Source organism: Colletotrichum phormii (genome assembly GCF_030913505.1).
Source record: "Colletotrichum phormii strain CBS 102054 chromosome Unknown BDP81scaffold_14, whole genome shotgun sequence".
In the NCBI taxonomy this organism is placed as follows: Eukaryota; Fungi; Ascomycota; class Sordariomycetes; order Glomerellales; family Glomerellaceae; genus Colletotrichum; species Colletotrichum phormii.
This window is the reverse complement of record NW_026851456.1, coordinates 82,234-99,834: the sequence shown is the minus strand read 5'-3', so window position 1 is coordinate 99,834 and position 17,601 is coordinate 82,234. Positions and strand designations below refer to the sequence as shown.

Genomic DNA, 17,601 nt, shown 5'->3' with positions numbered 1-17,601 from the left:
CCTCCTTTTGATGAGTTCGGACTAAGAAGAGGCCTCTGTTGGGTTATTTAGCGTTTAAGAAGTCCATGCGGGGGGTGTTATTAGTAGGGACCCTGGGGGTATTGGAGTATGTAACTTGATATCAAGCTTCGAAAGCACACTTTCGGCACTTAAAGAAACAAGCCCGGCCCCTCTGAAGCCTCCCTGGATGTTTTTTACCGTTAGGGTTTGCGTGAAAGCGTTGTGAAATGCAGGGAAGAAGTCCTCCTTCGTAATATAGGTATTACCCCGGCGCATCTTATCCTCAATTTATCGACCATAAGCCGTCTTTAGTGGCCCAAAACACCCAACGTCTAAGGGCTGAAGTAGATGAGACGAATGGGCCGGCATATAGAGTGTGACGATATTGTTTTCCTTGTAATATATCTTAAAGTGCGCAGAGTGGTGACTTTCGTGCCCATCGACGACGAGGAGGCGATAATTGCTAGTTATACGCGGTTTTGTGTGCCGATTAAAGTCCTGGAGCCAGTCTAGGCCTCTTTTATTTGTTGTCCATCCGTTTTCAGACGTTACGATGACCCAGTCGCATAGGAGATCTATTTCTATATACCAGGTAGAGAGGTGATATTGGCCTGTAACGATGATGTACGGCGGAACGCTGTAGCCTGACGAACTGATGGCCTGAATGACTATAACCTATTTACGATTGCCAGGCTGTATCATTTTTATATTTGAACGCCTTTCGGCACTCGTGACGACCATCCCGGACGCAATCTGGCCCATCATAAACCTAGTCTCGTCGAAGTTGTAGATATCGGAGTCTATAATACCGTATTTCGCAATTGTGTTCGCTATAAGCCGAACCTACGCATTTATCGCATCTAGATCTTCGTATTAGGCCCTCTTATAGTCGTACTTATAAAAAAAGCGCGTCCGGAGCTATGGTTGTCGTTTAACGAAGTTTGAAGCCCAGCGCTTCCCAACTAGGGGCGCATCGCGGTCGGCGAGCAATCGATTAGCCATTTCTTCCACACCATTAATCCGGGGAGGAAACGATCGGGAATCCAGGTCGAGGATATACTCAACTAGCTTCTCCTCTTCAAGCTCCGTCAATTTGCGTGAGTTAGGTATAGTATCTTATCATATAGGTGTGCCTTTTAATCGGGTACCTAGGGTCCTAAGGGGGACTAAATAGATTCTTACTGCGGCTCGAATGCTGAGTTTAGGGTTTTTTTGGATAGCCTTGACTGCTAAGTTCAATTGGGCCTCTTTGCTTTGTGACGACATGATTATTTGTGGCGTGATACGCATTAGAAGTGAGGAGGAAGGATGAACGCGGTTGGGTGGGCAGCTCGCTTGTCTGGGCAGCTCGCTTATCAAGTACGTTATACAGAATGATATATAGAGTTTATATTTGCTCCCAGAGTCTCAGAGAGTCCCATCATCCAGTAGCGTAAGGGGCCGGCCCGGTGCTTGTTCAACAATATGGGCGCCATCGATTGCCTATTCCAAGCTGGAGGAGGGAAGAGGATATTCTACAGGGGCGGTCGCGCAGCTAGTGACATGCGTCGCCGGTGCAAAAACAGCGCTGACAGGGGTTTCGGGCAGAGCCAACGCAAACGACGGCAACGGAATTGTGAGCTCTAGAAAAGCCCAAACGCCGGCGGCGCTGGACTAAAGCCGACGTGCTAATTCCGTCCACGACTCCAACCGCCTGTCCCCGTACGACCCCGGCCAAGGGTGCATCTCATGCCGCCCGATAACAGGCTGGCCCTCGCTTCATCCCTGGCAAAGAATGTTTGCGACCCCAAGCTACCCTTGTCTTGGTTGCGTTCCCTTGCAGCCAGGCGTTGGGGGAAGTCGCCGTCGTTGCCAGCCCTGTCTGATCTAATGCCACACGCCACACACAGCAGTTCAATGGCACGTTTGTGGAACAACACACAAGTAGTAGTAGGCTCCTTTATTAAGGAGGCAAAGCCCAGGGAGAGACTGTCTTCCTCTGCCCCTTCCCTCGTCCAGCAAACCCGTATCTCATCGTCCGGCCTGCCTACGCTGCTTCTGCTTCATCCAAAATGGCCTACAAGAACTCCGTCATCGTCACCGGCGGGACCAGCGGCATGGGCTACCACGCATCCCTAAAGATTGCCAAAGAACACCCCGAGTACCTGGTCGTGATCGCCTCGCGGTCCGACAAGGACAACGCCGCTAACGCTATCAACAAGGCCCTCGGCCAGTCCAACACTGTCTTTATGCCCCTGGACCTCGGCAGCCCGGCCAGCGTGCGGCGCTTCGCCAAGGACTGGATTGCTGATACGACAAAGCCCCAGATCCAGGCGCTGGTGATGAACGCAGCGCTGCAGTTCCCCACGACCCTCCACCTGACGGACGAGGGCATGGAGAAGACGTTCGCCATCTCGCACGCCGGCCACGCCCTCCTGTTTCACCTCCTCTGCCCCTACCTTGCTACGGGTGCGCGCGTCGTCCTCACGTCCAGCGGCACGCACGACCCCGCGCAGAAGTCCGGCCTGCCCGACGCCGAGTACAACTCGGCCGAGGAGCTGGCCCACCCGCCCGCGTCCAAGCTGGAGATACCCGGCCGCAAGCGCTACTCGACGACGAAGCTCTGTAACGTACTGTGGACGTACGCGCTGGCCCGGCACCTGGCCGAGCGGGCGCCGGAGCGCCGCATCACGGTCAACGCCATGGACCCGGGCCTCATGCCCGGCACCGGCCTGGCCCGCGAGAGCAACGGCGTCGAGCGTTGGCTCTGGAACTCGGTCCTGCCCCACCTCCTGGGCCTGCTGCGCATCATCTTCAACCCTAACGTGCACACCCCGGCCGAGTCGGCCGCGGCGCTGGCCCGCCTGGCCGTGTCGCCCGATGTCGAGGGTGTTACGGGGAAGTACTTTGAGGGGCTGAAAGAGATCGAGTCGAGCGCCGACAGCTACGTCAAGAGTAAGCAGGAGGACCTGTGGGAGTGGTCCATCAACTACGCAGCCGGGGGCGACGCGCGCGAGGCGGAGCGGTTCCAGTCATTGAAGTGAAGCGGGTGCTGATTCGGGTCTTGGTCTTTCGTTCTCTCCCTCTCTCTCTCTCTCTATCTCTCTCTCTCTCTCTCTCTCTCTCTTGCATGGGTTTAGCAGCGGTTGGGGCCGGGTACCTGGTACGTCGACCTGCTGTTCACTGGTATAGCTACAGATTTCCTTTTCCGTCTATCGTTTAACAGGAAGATATTTCGTAATCGCACCATCTTCCAGGGTTCATCATAACACGGCGTCAAACTAGTGATCCAGGATGGAATGGCCGCATATTGTCCCAAACTGTCTCCTGCTGCCTGATGATGCTCATCACGGGCGTTGTTGCCTTGCTAAATCTGGCCAAGGAAGCATTCCCGGCATCCGCCAGCAGTTCCGTTTTGCGCGCGTGAGTGGAGCTGCGGTCGACTTCCATGTTTCCAGCGAGCACCAGAGCTTAGCGTTGCCTGGTCCTTCGTATGCCGATCAATCACACCGGTGATCCTAGGCAGACTGATCGTACCTTGGGGCGGGGTGGGGGGCCAGCACCGCCGCCTCGTTTCTGAGTTTACGCGGTATTTCGAGAATACAGGCAGGCCCGAGGCGTAGTAAGCCGAACGATTCATCATTGGCCGCGCGTGCCACGGGCTGCCAGATCCGTCACCCGTGGTGGTCATAAGAGTCGGGAATGCGCCGTGATCCTTCCCGACGCTAGGCCAAGGCTACCTCACTCCTCATTCGGCATACAGGCCCCTCTCACACACGCGGGACTGAACGCCCGCAATCCGACCTGGCATAGCATGGTCTCTATATCCGTGAGATGGCTAAGACACATCCTCCTCGTGGAGTCACTGATACCAACACCACGGGGTGGCGCCCCACAAACGGCAGCCTTAATGGTTGGGGCGCCGCTGCCCGGCCCGTCGCCGAGGGACCCCCCTAACCCCCCACGGAATTACCTAATGCGGATGACTAAGTGCCCGAGAGTGGAGCCACTCCACGCGGTCCGCCAGGTAACCCCACCTCCACAACTCCACATTTTTATGACAGTTCGGCCAACCGGCCGGGAGCCTTGCCGCATCGATTACCCCTACAGAACTTGTGTGTGAAGCTAATATGAGCCTAAAGCCTAATGCCTAAAGCGGGCGCTAGTCCAGGCCAACGACGGGACCGCTGAAACCTAGATACGACGTCCGTCTTACATGTACAACCGACTTGTTTTCTCGGGGGGACTTGTGTCCATTCTGCATGCACGACGAAACAATCCGCCGCTGAGAAAAAAGGACTACGAGGCACGCGAGGCACAGACAGGCTGCAGACCGACCGTCCCATGCAGGACCAAAGTCCCAGGAGGCGCATACCGGGGGTGGGGCGGGGCACGGCAACTCGGCGGTCTTGCGATACGCTTCTGGATTCTCAGATTGACGCCTCTCTATCCGTATTGTTGAAGAGCTTCTTCACTGCCTCCACCTTCTGCTCCAGCCACATGCGCACGTAATCGCAAGCCATGATGAAGGTCGCCGTACAGGACCCGGCCGCGACCTGCGCTTCCCGAAACTGGCGGACGGCCTGGTCGAAGTGCTTGAGCAGGCCGCGAACCCGGCGGAAGTACAGCAGACACAGGCGGCTCCGCAGCTCCGCCTCGTCGTCGTCCTCGAGCTGGAGCACGCCCCAGCTGAGCCGCGGCTCGCCCGCCATGCTGGATTCGCGACGGACCCCTGTCCCTGGGCTGACCATCGTGACCCCTTCGCTCAGCGTGGCCCCCCACGTCGACGACGTCGGTGAGCCCGCGTTATTGTTTTTGCTGTTGTTGCCGCTGCTGCTGCTGCTGCTTTTGTTGTTGTTGTTGTTGTTGTTGTTCTTGTTATTGTTATTGTTATTGTAGTTGTTGTTGCTGGTGGTCGGCCGCCCTGGATTGCTTCCGCTGTCGGTCGTGGTGGCCGAGTACGACGAGGAAGACGACGGCGACGATCCGCTGAGCAGCGTCTTGAAGCTGTCCACAATGTCCCCGATGAGGAACCCGATGATCATGGTGACGGTGTGGCTGGAGGAATGTAACTGGCAGGCCATGGACGCCTCGCACGCCAGGATGGCCTGCTTAAGCTGCGAGAGCTCCACGTCGAACGACAAAGGCCTGCCTGCGCCTTGACTACGTGCCGCCTGCGGCTTACGGGCGAGGTCTGGGATGACGCGCGAGCTGCAGGTGCATGCGCCACCCTCCGGACTCGAGCCAGAGTCTTGTGCGTGGTTGCGGCCATGTTGGTCGTGAGGCTGCGGTTGTGTCTGTTCGTACTGCTGCTGCTGTTGCGGTTGCTGGTTCGGGCGTGACTGCGACGGCAAATGTAGTCGGGGCACCAGCGGCTGCGGCGACAGAGGATGGGGGCTGACTGCATCATGCGCACCGCCCCAGGTCCCGGCGTCGAGAGAGGCCGGGTTGAGCGGGGGCTCAAGGCCGCCGCCGTCGCTTGTCGAGAGAAAGTCCATGGGGTCTAACTGATTAAACGGCCACAGCGCGGCCTCGTCCGAGTCGCCGTGACAGTCTCGGAAACCCGCCAACAGATCGGCCGACCGAGGGATTCGGCCGCTGTTTGGCGCCGCGGCGGTGGCGGTGGCGGGGTTCTGCGAGAACACGTTGAAGTCATGGAACGCGCACAAGGCGGCCACGGTGGAGTAGACGCTGTCATCCACATGCGCGGCTGCTTCAATTCTCGGGCGTTTCGCTGCCATCGCGCCGGTGCCGGACGGGGACGGGGGCGCGAAGCGGGAGGAGGACACGATCCGCGGCGCGTCCTTGTGGCTCCGGCGCGACAGGCCAAAGACGCACGGCATGCCCTTCCTCTTGCACTGGTCGCAGGTCGGCTTCGTCTGGCTGCAGCGCACCTTGGACTCGTTGCAGGCGTTGCACGAAGCCCGCAACTTGACAGGGGCCTGGTTCCCGGAGCCATCCGCGTTTGTCATCCTGCCGCGAGCTCGTGGGTTGTTGTTGGTTGGTTCGATCGGGTCACGGAATCGTCAATTGCCGTCCCTCCACCATCTGGCTTCCCCGACTGGACGGGCTTCTTATATAGGTCTGGGTCAAGAGCACCGAGGCCGAACGGTCGTGCCGTGCCGTACCACCGTGGCGAGAGATGGATGCATCATTGGCTTATCCGCATGCACCGGCGAGCTTGTCGCGAGACTTGAGCCGCCCGTTGTCGCGGGTAAGCCGCAGCCTCATGAATCCTCCGCTGGCTGGCTACCGGTTCTGATAAAGGCCGGACCAGATTGCAGGACAGATGGCAATCGGTTCATATCTTGCATCACTCCATTTGCCTCTTCATGAAATCTGCCGTAATATGCTGCGGGGTAAGGTTGGACTCGATGAACGTGAACTGCCCGATGTGTCTGTCTCAACCATAACATAGGTACGACCGTCAGCAATCAGGATACATGTACATGGTCGGGATAACAGGGGTGCTAGAATGCATCATCCAACCAAACGGCCGTCCAAGTCCCCGAATGAATGAGAAAACATCCCCCTGGCGTTGCCGTGCATCGCTCGAATCCCACCCTAGCCCAAGGTAGCCCCCTCCAACTTGCGTGGCAGAGCGGTCCTGTCTGCTATTGAATTCTTAGCCATCCATGTGTGTGGACTGGTGCTGTTACTCTAAAGGAGTCGGAGTCGTGCCGTTTTACCCGGTTCGGTAATCACGATGCTCAGGACGATGAAGGTACAAATTCCGCGCCAGGCTCTCGTGAAACCAAAGTAGTACTCATAACAGCAGTCTCAGCCATCTATATAGATGGCGCAGCCTTGTCGATTATTTCGTCCTGCCTGGCTGGCCCCTCATCTCACCGAGACGCATGATCCCGAGAGCTTCGTGCTAAGGTCCGCAGTCCGACTCCTCCACATCCGACCGCTCAGCCCATCCCCTGCCCGACCTGCCGTTCCATCCATCGCCTGCCAGCGTCGGGAAGCAGCCGTTCCCGGTTGTCGTATTTGTGTTTGTGTTGGCAGCGATGGCAAAAGTACCGTCCGCGATTGGCAAAAAGGAGTCGGTGGCCTCTCTGGCCTTCGGCACCCTTGCCATCTCGGTCGGCCTTCTTTTGTGCTACGCCCTCTACAGAGGCATCTACAACCTCTTCTTCCATCCCCTGCGTCACTGGCCCGGCCCCTTTTGGGCCGCCGCCTCCGACTTCTTCAAGCTCTGGATCCTGCACACCAAGCAGGCGCACACGCTCGGCCTGGCGTACCACGCCGAGTACGGTCCGGTGGTGCGGGCCGCGCCGAACCTCCTGGCCGTCAACGACCCGCGTCTGCTGCCCGCCATCTACCACCGACGTGCCAATAAGACGGACGTGTACACCCCTGGGGTGCTGGGCGACCTCGCCCCGCCCTTCCAGGAGCTGGACTGGCGAGAGCATGCGCGCAAACGCAAGCGTGTGGCGTCTTCGTTCCTCCTCAGCAACCTGGTCAAGCTCGAGGGCCAGGTCGACGCCCGCGTCCAGGAGTGGACGGCGGCTTTGGCCACGCGCTTCGCCCATTCCGGCGCCAGCATGGACTTTGCCTCCTGGTCCCAGTGGTTCGCCTACGACACCATATGTCAACTGTCATTCGGTGAGCCGCTGGGCTTCGTTCGCGAGGCCCGCGACGTGTCCAATCTCATCAAGAACTTCCACGACATGGCCCCCTTCGCCGCCGTCGTAGGCGCCCTGCCCTGGCTCTGTGCCCCCTTCTTGCACAGCCCCATCACGAAATGGCTATTCATGCCGCGCCCCGGAGACAGCTCGGGGACTGGAAAGATCATGGCCGTTCGTCCGACCCAGCCGCCTCACCCTCTCCTCTTACCCCCATTTCCTTCGTCTCTTCGCTTTGCAAGTCCAGGACGTGTTGATCTAACCGTTGCGACCTGCAGTTTCGCGATGCTCTACTGAACGAAAGACTCCGGGACCCCAAAGCCCACCACAAAGGCGACTTCCTGGACAACATTCTGGCCGCCAAGAACGAAGACGGGACGCCAATCTCCGTCGAAGAGGTCAAGACGGAATGCTTCGTCTTGATGGTGGCCGCCTCGGACACGACGGCAGCCTTCTTCTGCGGCTTCGTGCGCTACGTCCTGCAGACGCCCGGGGTCTACGACAAGCTCATGGCTGAGATCGGCGACTTCGAGAGGCGCGGCAAGCTCGCGTCCCCGGTCCCCACCTTTGAAGAGATCAAGGCCATGCCGTACCTCGAGGCGTGCCACCGCGAGACGCAACGCTACCAGCCCTCGACCCCTATGATCATCCCGCGCTACGTCGGCGAGGAGGGGCTGCAGCTGTACGGCCGCCGCGTCCCTCCTGGCACGGAAATCGGGGCGAACCCGTACGTCGTCCACCGGGACAAGACCGTCTTTGGCGAAGACGCAGACGTCTTCCGCCCCGAGCGCTGGCTCGAGAGTCCCGAGAGGGCCCAGGAGATGGACAAGTACCTCCTCACCTGGGGCTACGGGCCACGGATCTGCCTGGGGAAGAACATTGCCCTGATGGAGACGCACAAACTGCTGATCCAGGTACCAACCCCGGAGCCGGTTCTCCATCTGAACGTTGAACGTGTGGGACGTGAGAGCTGATTCGAGTGCATGACTAGTTCTTCCGTCTTTTCCGCCCCAGCATCGTCAATAAAGACGAGAAAAGCATTTGGCGACAGGAGAATCTGGCACTCCTCGTCCATTGGGACTTTTGGCTCAACATCAAGCATCGGACGCCCGGAGGAAGCGGCGCGTAGGTAGGGCCGAGGGCGTGGGGACTTGGACAACACGAGACGGAATGGCCCTTGTCACTTACGAAAGTACCAGATAACGTTTTTACGGCTCAGATACCAGCCCAGAGTGCTGGTTCTGAGGCCGCCAATGAGCATGCAGAACTATTCCCTTTGAATTCTTCCCTTTTTGCAGCCTTGGCAGCTCCGATATGAATGGAATGAGGCCGTTTGTTCGCCCGTGTTAGCCGACATGTGCTTACTTCGCCGAATGGGACCTTCCAGATTTGGAACCCAGCTATCCGAATTTGCAAACGCCTCCAGGCAATATTGAGGCTCGATTCAGCCACTTTCTCTTGGTTCCAGATCCTATGGAGGGGGGAGGGGGAGGGGGTGGGGGTTGCGGGAACACCACCCGATTACCGCTACGTGTGGTTCAAATCCATGTCTGCCATGATAAGGTCTAGAATCGCTATCCAACGACCCTTTTCGAGTATCATTTCACGTCAACCTCCACCGTAAGGCCCTTGCAGGATTCTATGCAGGGACCAGGGTCATGGTATTCTTAGGTCGGGCGAGACTTGCTTCGACCTGTCATACGACAGCCGGCACGAGACCTGATTGGGTCCTGTCGAAAGCTGACCATGGCCACTTTCTGATCAGCTTATTCCAACTCAGGCTCGGCGAGATTAGTATTGAATAATATGTCTTTGGCCTGACCAGCCGAGTCAGCGGAAATAACGGTTGAACGCCCCCTTCCCACACCGGAGCCGACGTTCTCGTTTTCGCCTGATTGACGTTGGCGAGCAGGTCCTCACCTGAAGATCACGTCTCGGCGAATCCCTCAATGAACAAGCATGTCGAGGGCATCAGCCTCCTCCTCTTGAGCTCTAAGCCGTTTTGCTGCCCTACAAGATCCCAACGCTATCCCGAGAGTAGTGAAATTCGCGTACCCAGAGAGGACTAGAGGTCTTCTCAGGTCTTCGCCCCCGCCCGTCCATTTCGTATGGATCCCGGTGGCTTCTTGGCCCAGTCGAGAATAGAACTCAGAGTGAGAGGCCGCAACGTGGCCTCATCCCAAGTCATACCGGGGTCGTAGAGGCCCGCCAGCCTTGTTGTTGAAGATGACCAAATGTTTTAACCTTCTTACTCATGGGAAGAACACGGCCAAGTGTTGTGATTCGTGGGCCTGGCTCTAGGAGCGTTCCTGACGAGGTTGACTTGTTCGGGCGGCTTCCTTTCAGCTAGCTGATGCCAAAGTTCTCTACCGTGCCTCTTTTCCTCAACCATTGAAAATTCGACTTCCGCCGTCGTAGACAGTCACAGGGCGCAATCCTCCGCCCCCAGACATCGCACCCATCCGGCGGAGGAGGGAATCTGCCTACACCGTAGGCAAGGATGCGGCGGTGATGGGCTGACGGACTGAAAAACACCTGCTCAAACTAGTGAATCAGGATCCGTGGAGCGTTTGGACCCCAAAGAATCCGACGATGCCGTCCAGAAGCGGCCATCGAGAGGGGCAATGTAGAAGATGTAAAAGGACGCAGGCAAGAATAAAACGAGCGTGTTGTCGACGGCTTCTTCGTGTTTGATAGACCACAAGGACATCATAATTCCAGCTTGTTTGAGTATCCAGAGCTTTATAGACGACTTGGAAAGACCCTTTCGACAGTCTTTGAACCTCTACACTTTCAACATGAGACTCTCTGTTCTACTCGGTGTCTTGCTCGGCATCAAGACCGCGGTGGCCACAGTCACCCCCCGCGACCTGTCCCGCAACATCCTCCTCGACCGTAAGAACAAGTGGAACGGGAAGACCGTCATTTCGTTCCCGGACACGCCCGAGTTCACAAACGCAACGGACCGGTGGTCCTCCTATTCGGAGCCGACCTTCATCGCCGGCATCACGCCGGCCACCGAAGAGGACGTCGAGAAAGCTGTACGTTGGAGACCCGGACGCATCGGACGACCTCGTGACGAAGAGACCGCGTGAACGGGCGGACGCTGACACCATGGGACTCCCGACAGGTCAAGCTCGCAACCAAGCACAAGATTGGGTTCTTGGCCCAAGGCGGACGCCACGGGATCGCGTACTCGTTCCAGTCGCTCAAGAACGGCTGGTCCATCGACCTGAGCCTCTTGAGGTCCGTCGCCGTCGATAAGCGGGCTGCGACGGTGACCGTGGGAGCTGGCGTGAGGTTCGGCGAGATTTACGACCCGCTTGACAAGGCCGGCTTCATGATACGTGAGTCTACATCCTCTGTCCCCCGTCCAAGCCGGCTGCATCTCGCCACCACGAGACACATTTACTGACTGCAGCACGCCTAGAAACCGGTTCCGGATCCTGCCCTGGCATGCTGGGTGCCGGGCTAGGCGCCGGTGTAGGACGGTATCAGGGCATGTTTGGTCTCGTCATCGATGCTCTCGTCTCCGCTCGTATCGTCACGGCCAAGGGAAAGGTGGTCGAGATCTCGGCGAAAAAGAACCCCGACCTCTTCTGGGCCATCCGTGGTGCCGGCGCCAACTTCGGCATCGTCACCTCGGCCACGTTCAAGGTCCAGAAAGTGCCCAACAACAACAGGATCCTGAATGTCGATTTTATCCTTCCGGCTTCTGCTAACGGCTCTTACTTTGACATTCTTCACACCCTGGAAAACATGCCGCCGGAGCTCGCTACCATCCAGTTCGTCATGTGGAACGCGACCGTCAAACAGGTGAGTGCATCGGCGCGTGCCTAAGCTTTGTGCCTATTCCTTAACTCGACTTGCCTCAACCATCTCCCGCTTCGGCTAACCACCAATCTTCCCCCCCTCCAGCCCCAAATCCTGGCCAACTGGGTCTACACCGGACCCGAAGAGAAAGGGCTCGAGCTCATGGCCCCGGTCTTCGCGCTGAACCCGGTCCGGTCCGAGAAGAAGGTGGTGCCGTGGAAGTCGCTGGTCGGGACCGCCGGCTTCGGCGCCGACCAGGGGTGGTGCCAGTCGAGCCCGATCCCGTGGACGCAGCTGTCGGCCAACACGAAGCGGCTGGACGCAGGCACGATGCGCACCATGTTCGAGAAGATGGCGGCCTTCTACGAGTCGGCGCGGGACCCCGGCGCGCTCGGGACGACGGTCGAGCTCGAGATCTTCAACAGCGACGCCATGCGCGCCGTGCCCGCCGACGCCACGGCCTACCCGTGGCGCGACTCCATCGCCTACATGATGTTCGAGCTGACCTGGTCCAGCGGCGAGGGCGAGGCCGCCGCCATCGCGCTCGCCCAGGACCTGCGCCGGGACTTCGTGGCCACCTCGGGCTACGACGACCTCGCCGTCTACGTCAATTACGCCAGCGGCAACGAGACCCTCGAGCAGAGGTACGGCGCCACCAAGCTCAAGCGCCTCGCGGAGACCAAGAAGAAATGGGACCCGGAGCAGGTCTTTGGTTACAGCAACCCGCTGCCTACCAAGTACCCTTGATTCACTCCGGCCGGGGGTGAGAACGGGGGGTAGGGGGGGGACGATGGAGCAGTGCTTCATCAGCTGAGATCTTAGCTGCTGAGACATACTTTCTTCTTTGTAATTTCTAGGCGAAGTTCCTGTGGTCTAGAATCTAGTCGAAGATAGCGAATAACACACACCGAATTCGACAAGATCACTCCTGGGTTTTGTTTTGCCGTGAAAACGGATTCACTCGTGCGTGTACTCGCAGGAACCATGCCTTATATCCCTTACGACACGATATTCTACTAACAGGAAGCTTCTCAACGTCGTGGTCCCGCGGGAACTGCCCACAGCCCGTTGCCAAGCCCGCCACATCGGGCATTCGGTCATTTGCTAGCCATCAGCGTTGCATACCGTACCGCGCATATCCGAGGCGCCAACCAAGTGCCCCCGTGCCACGGAACGGTCGCAGATCTCACCTTGCCTGATCGGGCAGAATGCTTCTGGGCAACCCCGGTGCGTGTCGATCCAGAGCAGCAGCGCTTACAGTCCATAGGCGGCAGTCCTCGCGTTAGAGATATGATGCCGCCCCCAGGACATCGTATTGGGCTTTCGCTGGCTTCGTCACGTTCCAAGGACCAACGTCTCCGCACTTCGAAATGGCAGATATCCGTCTTCTGTACGCCGGGTTGGTGCCATGCCTGATCTACTTGTGGCTGTCGCTGCAATCTCAAGTGCCGACGTGGACATGGAAATCTCCCGATCTCCGCGGTATACTGCTCGATGAAGGTAATCAGTGGTGCAGTGGAACCGCCGTCCGTTTCCCGGGCCAGGAAGGGTTTTCAGAGGTGCGCCTGACCGTTCCCGCGTGAGAAATCGAGACTCGAGTTGCTGGCGAGATGCCGGCGAGAGCTTTTGCTAACACATACGGTCCAGATGACCGATCGATGGAACACCTTTGACGCGCCCACACATTCCGCAGCCATCAGCCCGGCCACCGAAGCTGATGTGGTCAAGACGGTCCGTGGCTTCACCGGTAGTCGTGTTACTACAGAATCCGGAATGCCGAGCAGAGTGTTGACAAAGTTACGCTACATAGGTCTTGCTGGCAGCGAAGCACCGAGTGCCTTTCCTTGCAACCGGTGGTCGTCACGGCTACACAACCAGCCTTGGGCGCCTTCGAAACGGCCGCGCAATTGATCTTAGCGCTCTCAATGAAGTTGAGGTGGACGAGTCGGCCGAGACCTTGACGGTCGGAGGGGGTGTGCGTTGGAGCCAGGTGCTCGATCCCGTGTTCGACGCCGGCTTCCAGATGCGTGAGTTTCACCGTCTGTCACAGCTCCCACAAGGCGAATCCACATGCGGACCGTAGATTGTTAGGTGCAAATTTTCATCTCAAACAGAGACTGGTATATGCTCCTGCCCAAGGGTTGTCGGTGTGACGCTCGGAGGGGGCATCGGGCGCTACTCTGGCCGCTTCGGTCTGGTCATCGACGCGTTGCTGTCCGTACGGCTTGTCACGGCGGACGGCCGTTTGTTGACTGTGTCCGAAAGCTCACAACCAGACCTGTTCTGGGGGATCCGCGGCGCGAGCGGAAACTTTGGAGTCATCACATCGGCTACTTACAAGCTGCAACGAATTGCCAGCGGCGCCGACCATGGCCAAGGCCATGTTTTGATGGCCGACATGGTGATTCCGGCCGCACAGACTGCCGAGTACTTCAAGATACTAGAGTTGTTCAACGACTCTATGCCGGCAAACCTTGCAGTATACTCCATGATCATGTACAGCGAGGCCGCTAATGATGTAAGTCCTTCGGCCCTCCCACCGCCGCTGTCGGTACAGCAAGCGGCTTATTCCTATCCTGAACTTCATCTGACCTCCAATCAAGGCCAAGGTCATGACCAACTGGGTCTATATGGGCCCAGAGTCGGCAGGACGCGCAGCGATGCAACAACTCCTCGACCTACAGCCGTCCCTTTCGTTGGTGAGGACGGTGCCCTGGTCCAAAATCACGGCGTCGCAGGGGTTCGGCATGTTGGATGCCGCGTTCTGCCAGAGCGCCGTGGACCGCAGCGTTTACGGTGTGAATGTCCGACAACTCCATGCCGCGACTTACCAGACCGTCTTTGACAAGATGAGGACCTTCTACAGAGAATATCCCGAAGCCTGCGGCAGCGCCAAAGCGTTGGAAACTTGGCCGAACCAGGCGACATTGGCAGTGCCGGCCGAGGCCACCGCGTACCCGTGGAGGGACGCCAAGGAAAACTTGTCAGTTTCTTTCCATACATTCTCCCTTGTTTTCTTCAAACCTTCATCTGAACCCCCCTCCCCGGGAGGACTGCTGATGTTGGTCGGTCTCGCAGCCTCCTCGTGTTCTCCTGGTCGAGCTCGAACCCCGACCACGGCGAGGTCTTGGCGGAGGCCTCGAACAAGCTCGGCCGCGAGCTTCGGAACAATTTCTCCCAAACATCGGGATATCCGGAGCTCTCCGTCTTTGTGAGCTACGCACATAGCGACGAGACGGTCGAGCAGATCTATGGCAGAGACAAGCTGCCGCGCCTGGTGGCACTGAAGAAGAAGTGGGATCCCCTGAACGCATTCGCATACAACAACCCGCTACCCACGGATTACCCCGCAAAGAACGGCGAGTAAAGGATTCACAGCGGAAGCATTGAGAATGTCACTTAATGTGGGGTGCGCCTTTCCGCGAGAACGTCTATTCACTTGCGGAACGAATGTGGACGCCGTGCTGCTGATTCGCGTCCGAGCAAAACACCCTCAACACGGAACTGGTTTCTCCAATAGTCACACCAAAAGCAGTAAATATTGCCATCATAATAATGTTAGCCTGCGGTTATAATCTGGTCCGAGATGCATGTTCGTGCACAACAGAACTGCGTCAAGGTAAATGGCGGCAAATCGCGGTAGTCGTTAGGAACCCGATGTCTGGCCGATATGCTACTAGAGCTCCTTAACTACAAACGATCTGAAATTCCCTGCAATTGCCACCATGCAGCCCGCAAAGACGGGCGTTGATGCTTTCAATGGGGTATCTCGGTAGTATGAGGTGAAGGGGTCCGCATTGATGAACATGAAGCTTTTGCGAACACACCCTTTGTTGGTATACACGTCAGCAGGGCAACCGTACGGTTGGAACGAAGTGTCAATAATGGTCTATTATTGCTGCGTCTTGAGGTGGAAGGAGGAGATTGTGGGCAGAGCCCACGATCTCCCAGAAGTGGTATATAAGTGAAAGGCCGTTTGTAAGTGCCCATACCGCCTTCCGGATCCATCTTTTCTGCCGACTGCTCAGAGATCCAACACCCTTAACATGAGAGCCGGAGCCTGGCCATAGTTTCGAGCATGGGATGTCGCCTTGGAATAAACTTCAGTCTTTATTGATAGAAAGAGAAACCCGGAATTTAGACAGGCAGTGGAAGATGGACCTAGTGACCATTGCTAGCGTCACGACTTGCGAAACGAGCAGAATGGTAGGCTTCCGGCCCAAAATAAGACGTTACATCCAGATCGCCATTCTTCTTGATCATGCAGCCAACGTACGTCTGCAAGCCCTTGCCCTCGTCCAGCTTGCGATGTTCGGCGAAGCTTTCCATCATTCGAAGAAAGTTAGCGGCGTAGGCGCCCCGGCCGCGGGACTTCATCCACGTTGCAACACTGTTCGCGATGCTGCCGTCATCCGGACCGTACTGGCGGACAGGTAAGTAGAATCTGATGTCCGGAGTCTGTGAGCGGCCCGGCGGGATGTCAAAGTAGTAGCAGTAGCCGCCCAGAAGGGCCGGCTGGTCGTTGAAGATCTCCTTGGCCGGCGGCGTCCAGGGCTCGCTGGGGATGGCCTCGTCTTCGGCGTAGTCGTCCGGGAGTGAGAGGACAGCCGTGATCAGCGATCGCAGCTCTTGCAACGACCCCTCGGAGACGTTTATGGAGCCGCCCATGGTGATTATCTCTCTCAAGGAAGTAAAACTCGTGTTCGGTGAGGTGAAGTACAGCTTCAGGCGCGCCTTGTCCGCCGCCGCACCATCCGGAGCGAGTGTGCTGTTTTTGCTCTTCAGCCTTCCATCGTCACGGCAGGGAGATTGAACAGAAACGAGTCGCGGCAGAACCGCCGGGATCCATCATATCTGGTCCCGCACCCCCCGTGCTCGTCCTTTTGTGCTTGAAAGATGTGGGATGGCACTTACAACGGTGTCAGGAGCCTTCCTTGCGGGTTTTCTTTGAGGAACCGCAGTAACGCGTCGCGATTGGCGTTGTCCGGGTCCAAGCGGCGGATTGCTTCGTCCCATCGATCGAGGCTCGCGTGGCCACGAGAGCCCAGCCGGCGAGAGGAGAAGTACGTCTTGATGCTCATGCCCGAAGGGCCGTACTCAATGCCGTGGCCCAGAGTTCCGCGGGGAGGCACCCCTCCCTCTCTGTTCTCTCGGTGGTACTTGGCCGCGTCGTGATCGAAGAGGTGGGTCAAGAAGTGATGAGCCCAGTCGAAGTTCGCGGTCGGCACCACGGTGGCCAGATGCTGCATGAGCTCACGTCCGCGGTGCTGGTTCAACGGGTCGATGGCGGAGCCGGAGAGTTCTCCGATGGCCTCCATCGAGTAGCGGATTTCGGGCTGGCCTTCGGGTTTCGTGCTCCACTTCCAGGAATATTCGATGGGCGAACCGTCTGTGGACATGATTGACTTCCACGCGACGTTTCCGGATCGGTCCGGCGCGGGCCCAAAGTACGGCACCTGTCGTCATGGTCGGATGGTTGGCTGGATGGTTTGCAGACAGGAATGCAGTGCAGGTACATGTACTCACGATATTGTGGTAATGGAACAGGAGAGCTTGGTACTGCCTCTCGGTCGAATAGCCGGCCCCGTCGATGAGGTTTGCCAGATGGAACCCGGTAATGTTCCACCAGTGATCCAGATCGCGACCGCGGCTGGGCAGGCATTCGTGCGCGAGGGCCTTCCAGGCCGCCGTGGCATGCTTTCGGTCCTTGGCAATGACAACTTCAGCCATCTTGCACCGAAGAATCAAAGTTGCCGAGAGAATACAAGGGCTGAGCAGGACTGAGGATGGACAGATTGTTCGAGGATAACCTTGGACAACATGTCGTCGGGACATTTCCTCCGCAGGTCCCTATAGGTCTTATATCTACTTCTGGTGATGGTATTCGTACTGCAGAGACAAGATCACGGCCATTTCGTCAGCCACTATTACCCTGTAACAACGTTCTACGAGCGCAAGCCGCGAACAGCCATACAAAGTAATACGTATTCAGGTCAGCCCGATGCAGTCCGGCAAGCCACCCGACGGAGCTAGCCTATGAGATCCCCGAAGGAATCCCGCCTGCGGGTATCGGGGAAGCTAGCTCAGTACCTGATTAGGTACACAGGAAGATCGGGGACGCTAAGCGCTCGCTCTTTCTCAGCCAGCAGCACGGCGAGAGTGCAGTTTCCCGCTACTT

General features: G+C 57.7%; 6 protein-coding genes across 6 annotated transcripts; 4 read left to right on the top strand and 2 right to left on the bottom strand.

The window, feature by feature from the left end:
- The first annotated feature begins 1,699 nt into the window (after positions 1-1,699).
- Positions 1,700-3,089, top strand: BDP81DRAFT_472907 (uncharacterized protein). Its single transcript, XM_060594633.1, has one exon. The coding sequence runs from the start codon at positions 2,052-2,054 to the stop codon at positions 3,021-3,023; it is 972 nt and encodes a 323-aa protein (XP_060443195.1). The 5' UTR covers positions 1,700-2,051; the 3' UTR covers positions 3,024-3,089.
- Positions 3,090-4,409: 1,320 nt separating this feature from the next.
- BDP81DRAFT_451136 (uncharacterized protein) lies at positions 4,410-5,951 on the bottom strand (the record flags this gene model as incomplete). The annotated part of the gene is made up of 1 exon (XM_060592600.1): positions 4,410-5,951. One exon carries the CDS (start codon positions 5,949-5,951, stop codon positions 4,410-4,412), a length of 1,542 nt encoding a protein of 513 aa, XP_060443194.1.
- A 1,041-nt stretch (positions 5,952-6,992) lies between these two features.
- Positions 6,993-8,739, top strand: BDP81DRAFT_462420 (cytochrome P450 monooxygenase; the record flags this gene model as incomplete). Its single annotated transcript, XM_060593895.1, has 3 exons — positions 6,993-7,784; positions 7,889-8,524; positions 8,602-8,739. 3 exons carry the CDS (start codon positions 6,993-6,995, stop codon positions 8,737-8,739), a joined length of 1,566 nt encoding a protein of 521 aa, XP_060443193.1.
- A 1,605-nt stretch (positions 8,740-10,344) lies between these two features.
- Positions 10,345-12,170, top strand: BDP81DRAFT_472904 (uncharacterized protein; the record flags this gene model as incomplete). Its single annotated transcript, XM_060594632.1, has 4 exons — positions 10,345-10,651; positions 10,741-10,957; positions 11,041-11,426; positions 11,529-12,170. The coding sequence occupies exons 1-4, from the start codon at positions 10,409-10,411 to the stop codon at positions 12,168-12,170; spliced, it is 1,488 nt and encodes a 495-aa protein (XP_060443192.1). The 5' UTR covers positions 10,345-10,408.
- A 623-nt stretch (positions 12,171-12,793) lies between these two features.
- BDP81DRAFT_451133 (uncharacterized protein) lies at positions 12,794-14,790 on the top strand (the record flags this gene model as incomplete). Its single annotated transcript, XM_060592599.1, has 6 exons — positions 12,794-12,982; positions 13,071-13,154; positions 13,234-13,450; positions 13,538-13,941; positions 14,027-14,406; positions 14,502-14,790. 6 exons carry the CDS (start codon positions 12,794-12,796, stop codon positions 14,788-14,790), a joined length of 1,563 nt encoding a protein of 520 aa, XP_060443191.1.
- A 794-nt stretch (positions 14,791-15,584) lies between these two features.
- On the bottom strand, positions 15,585-17,153 carry BDP81DRAFT_323762 (dimethylallyl tryptophan synthase GliD1; the record flags this gene model as incomplete). Its single annotated transcript, XM_060584825.1, has 3 exons — positions 15,585-16,191; positions 16,338-16,879; positions 16,950-17,153. 3 exons carry the CDS (start codon positions 17,151-17,153, stop codon positions 15,585-15,587), a joined length of 1,353 nt encoding a protein of 450 aa, XP_060443190.1.
- Positions 17,154-17,601: the final 448 nt, after the last annotated feature.

Coding starts and splice junctions, on each gene's coding strand:
- BDP81DRAFT_472907 (XM_060594633.1), top strand. CDS start 2,052: ATGGCCTACAAGAACTCCGTCATCGTCACCGGCGGGACCAGCGGCATG.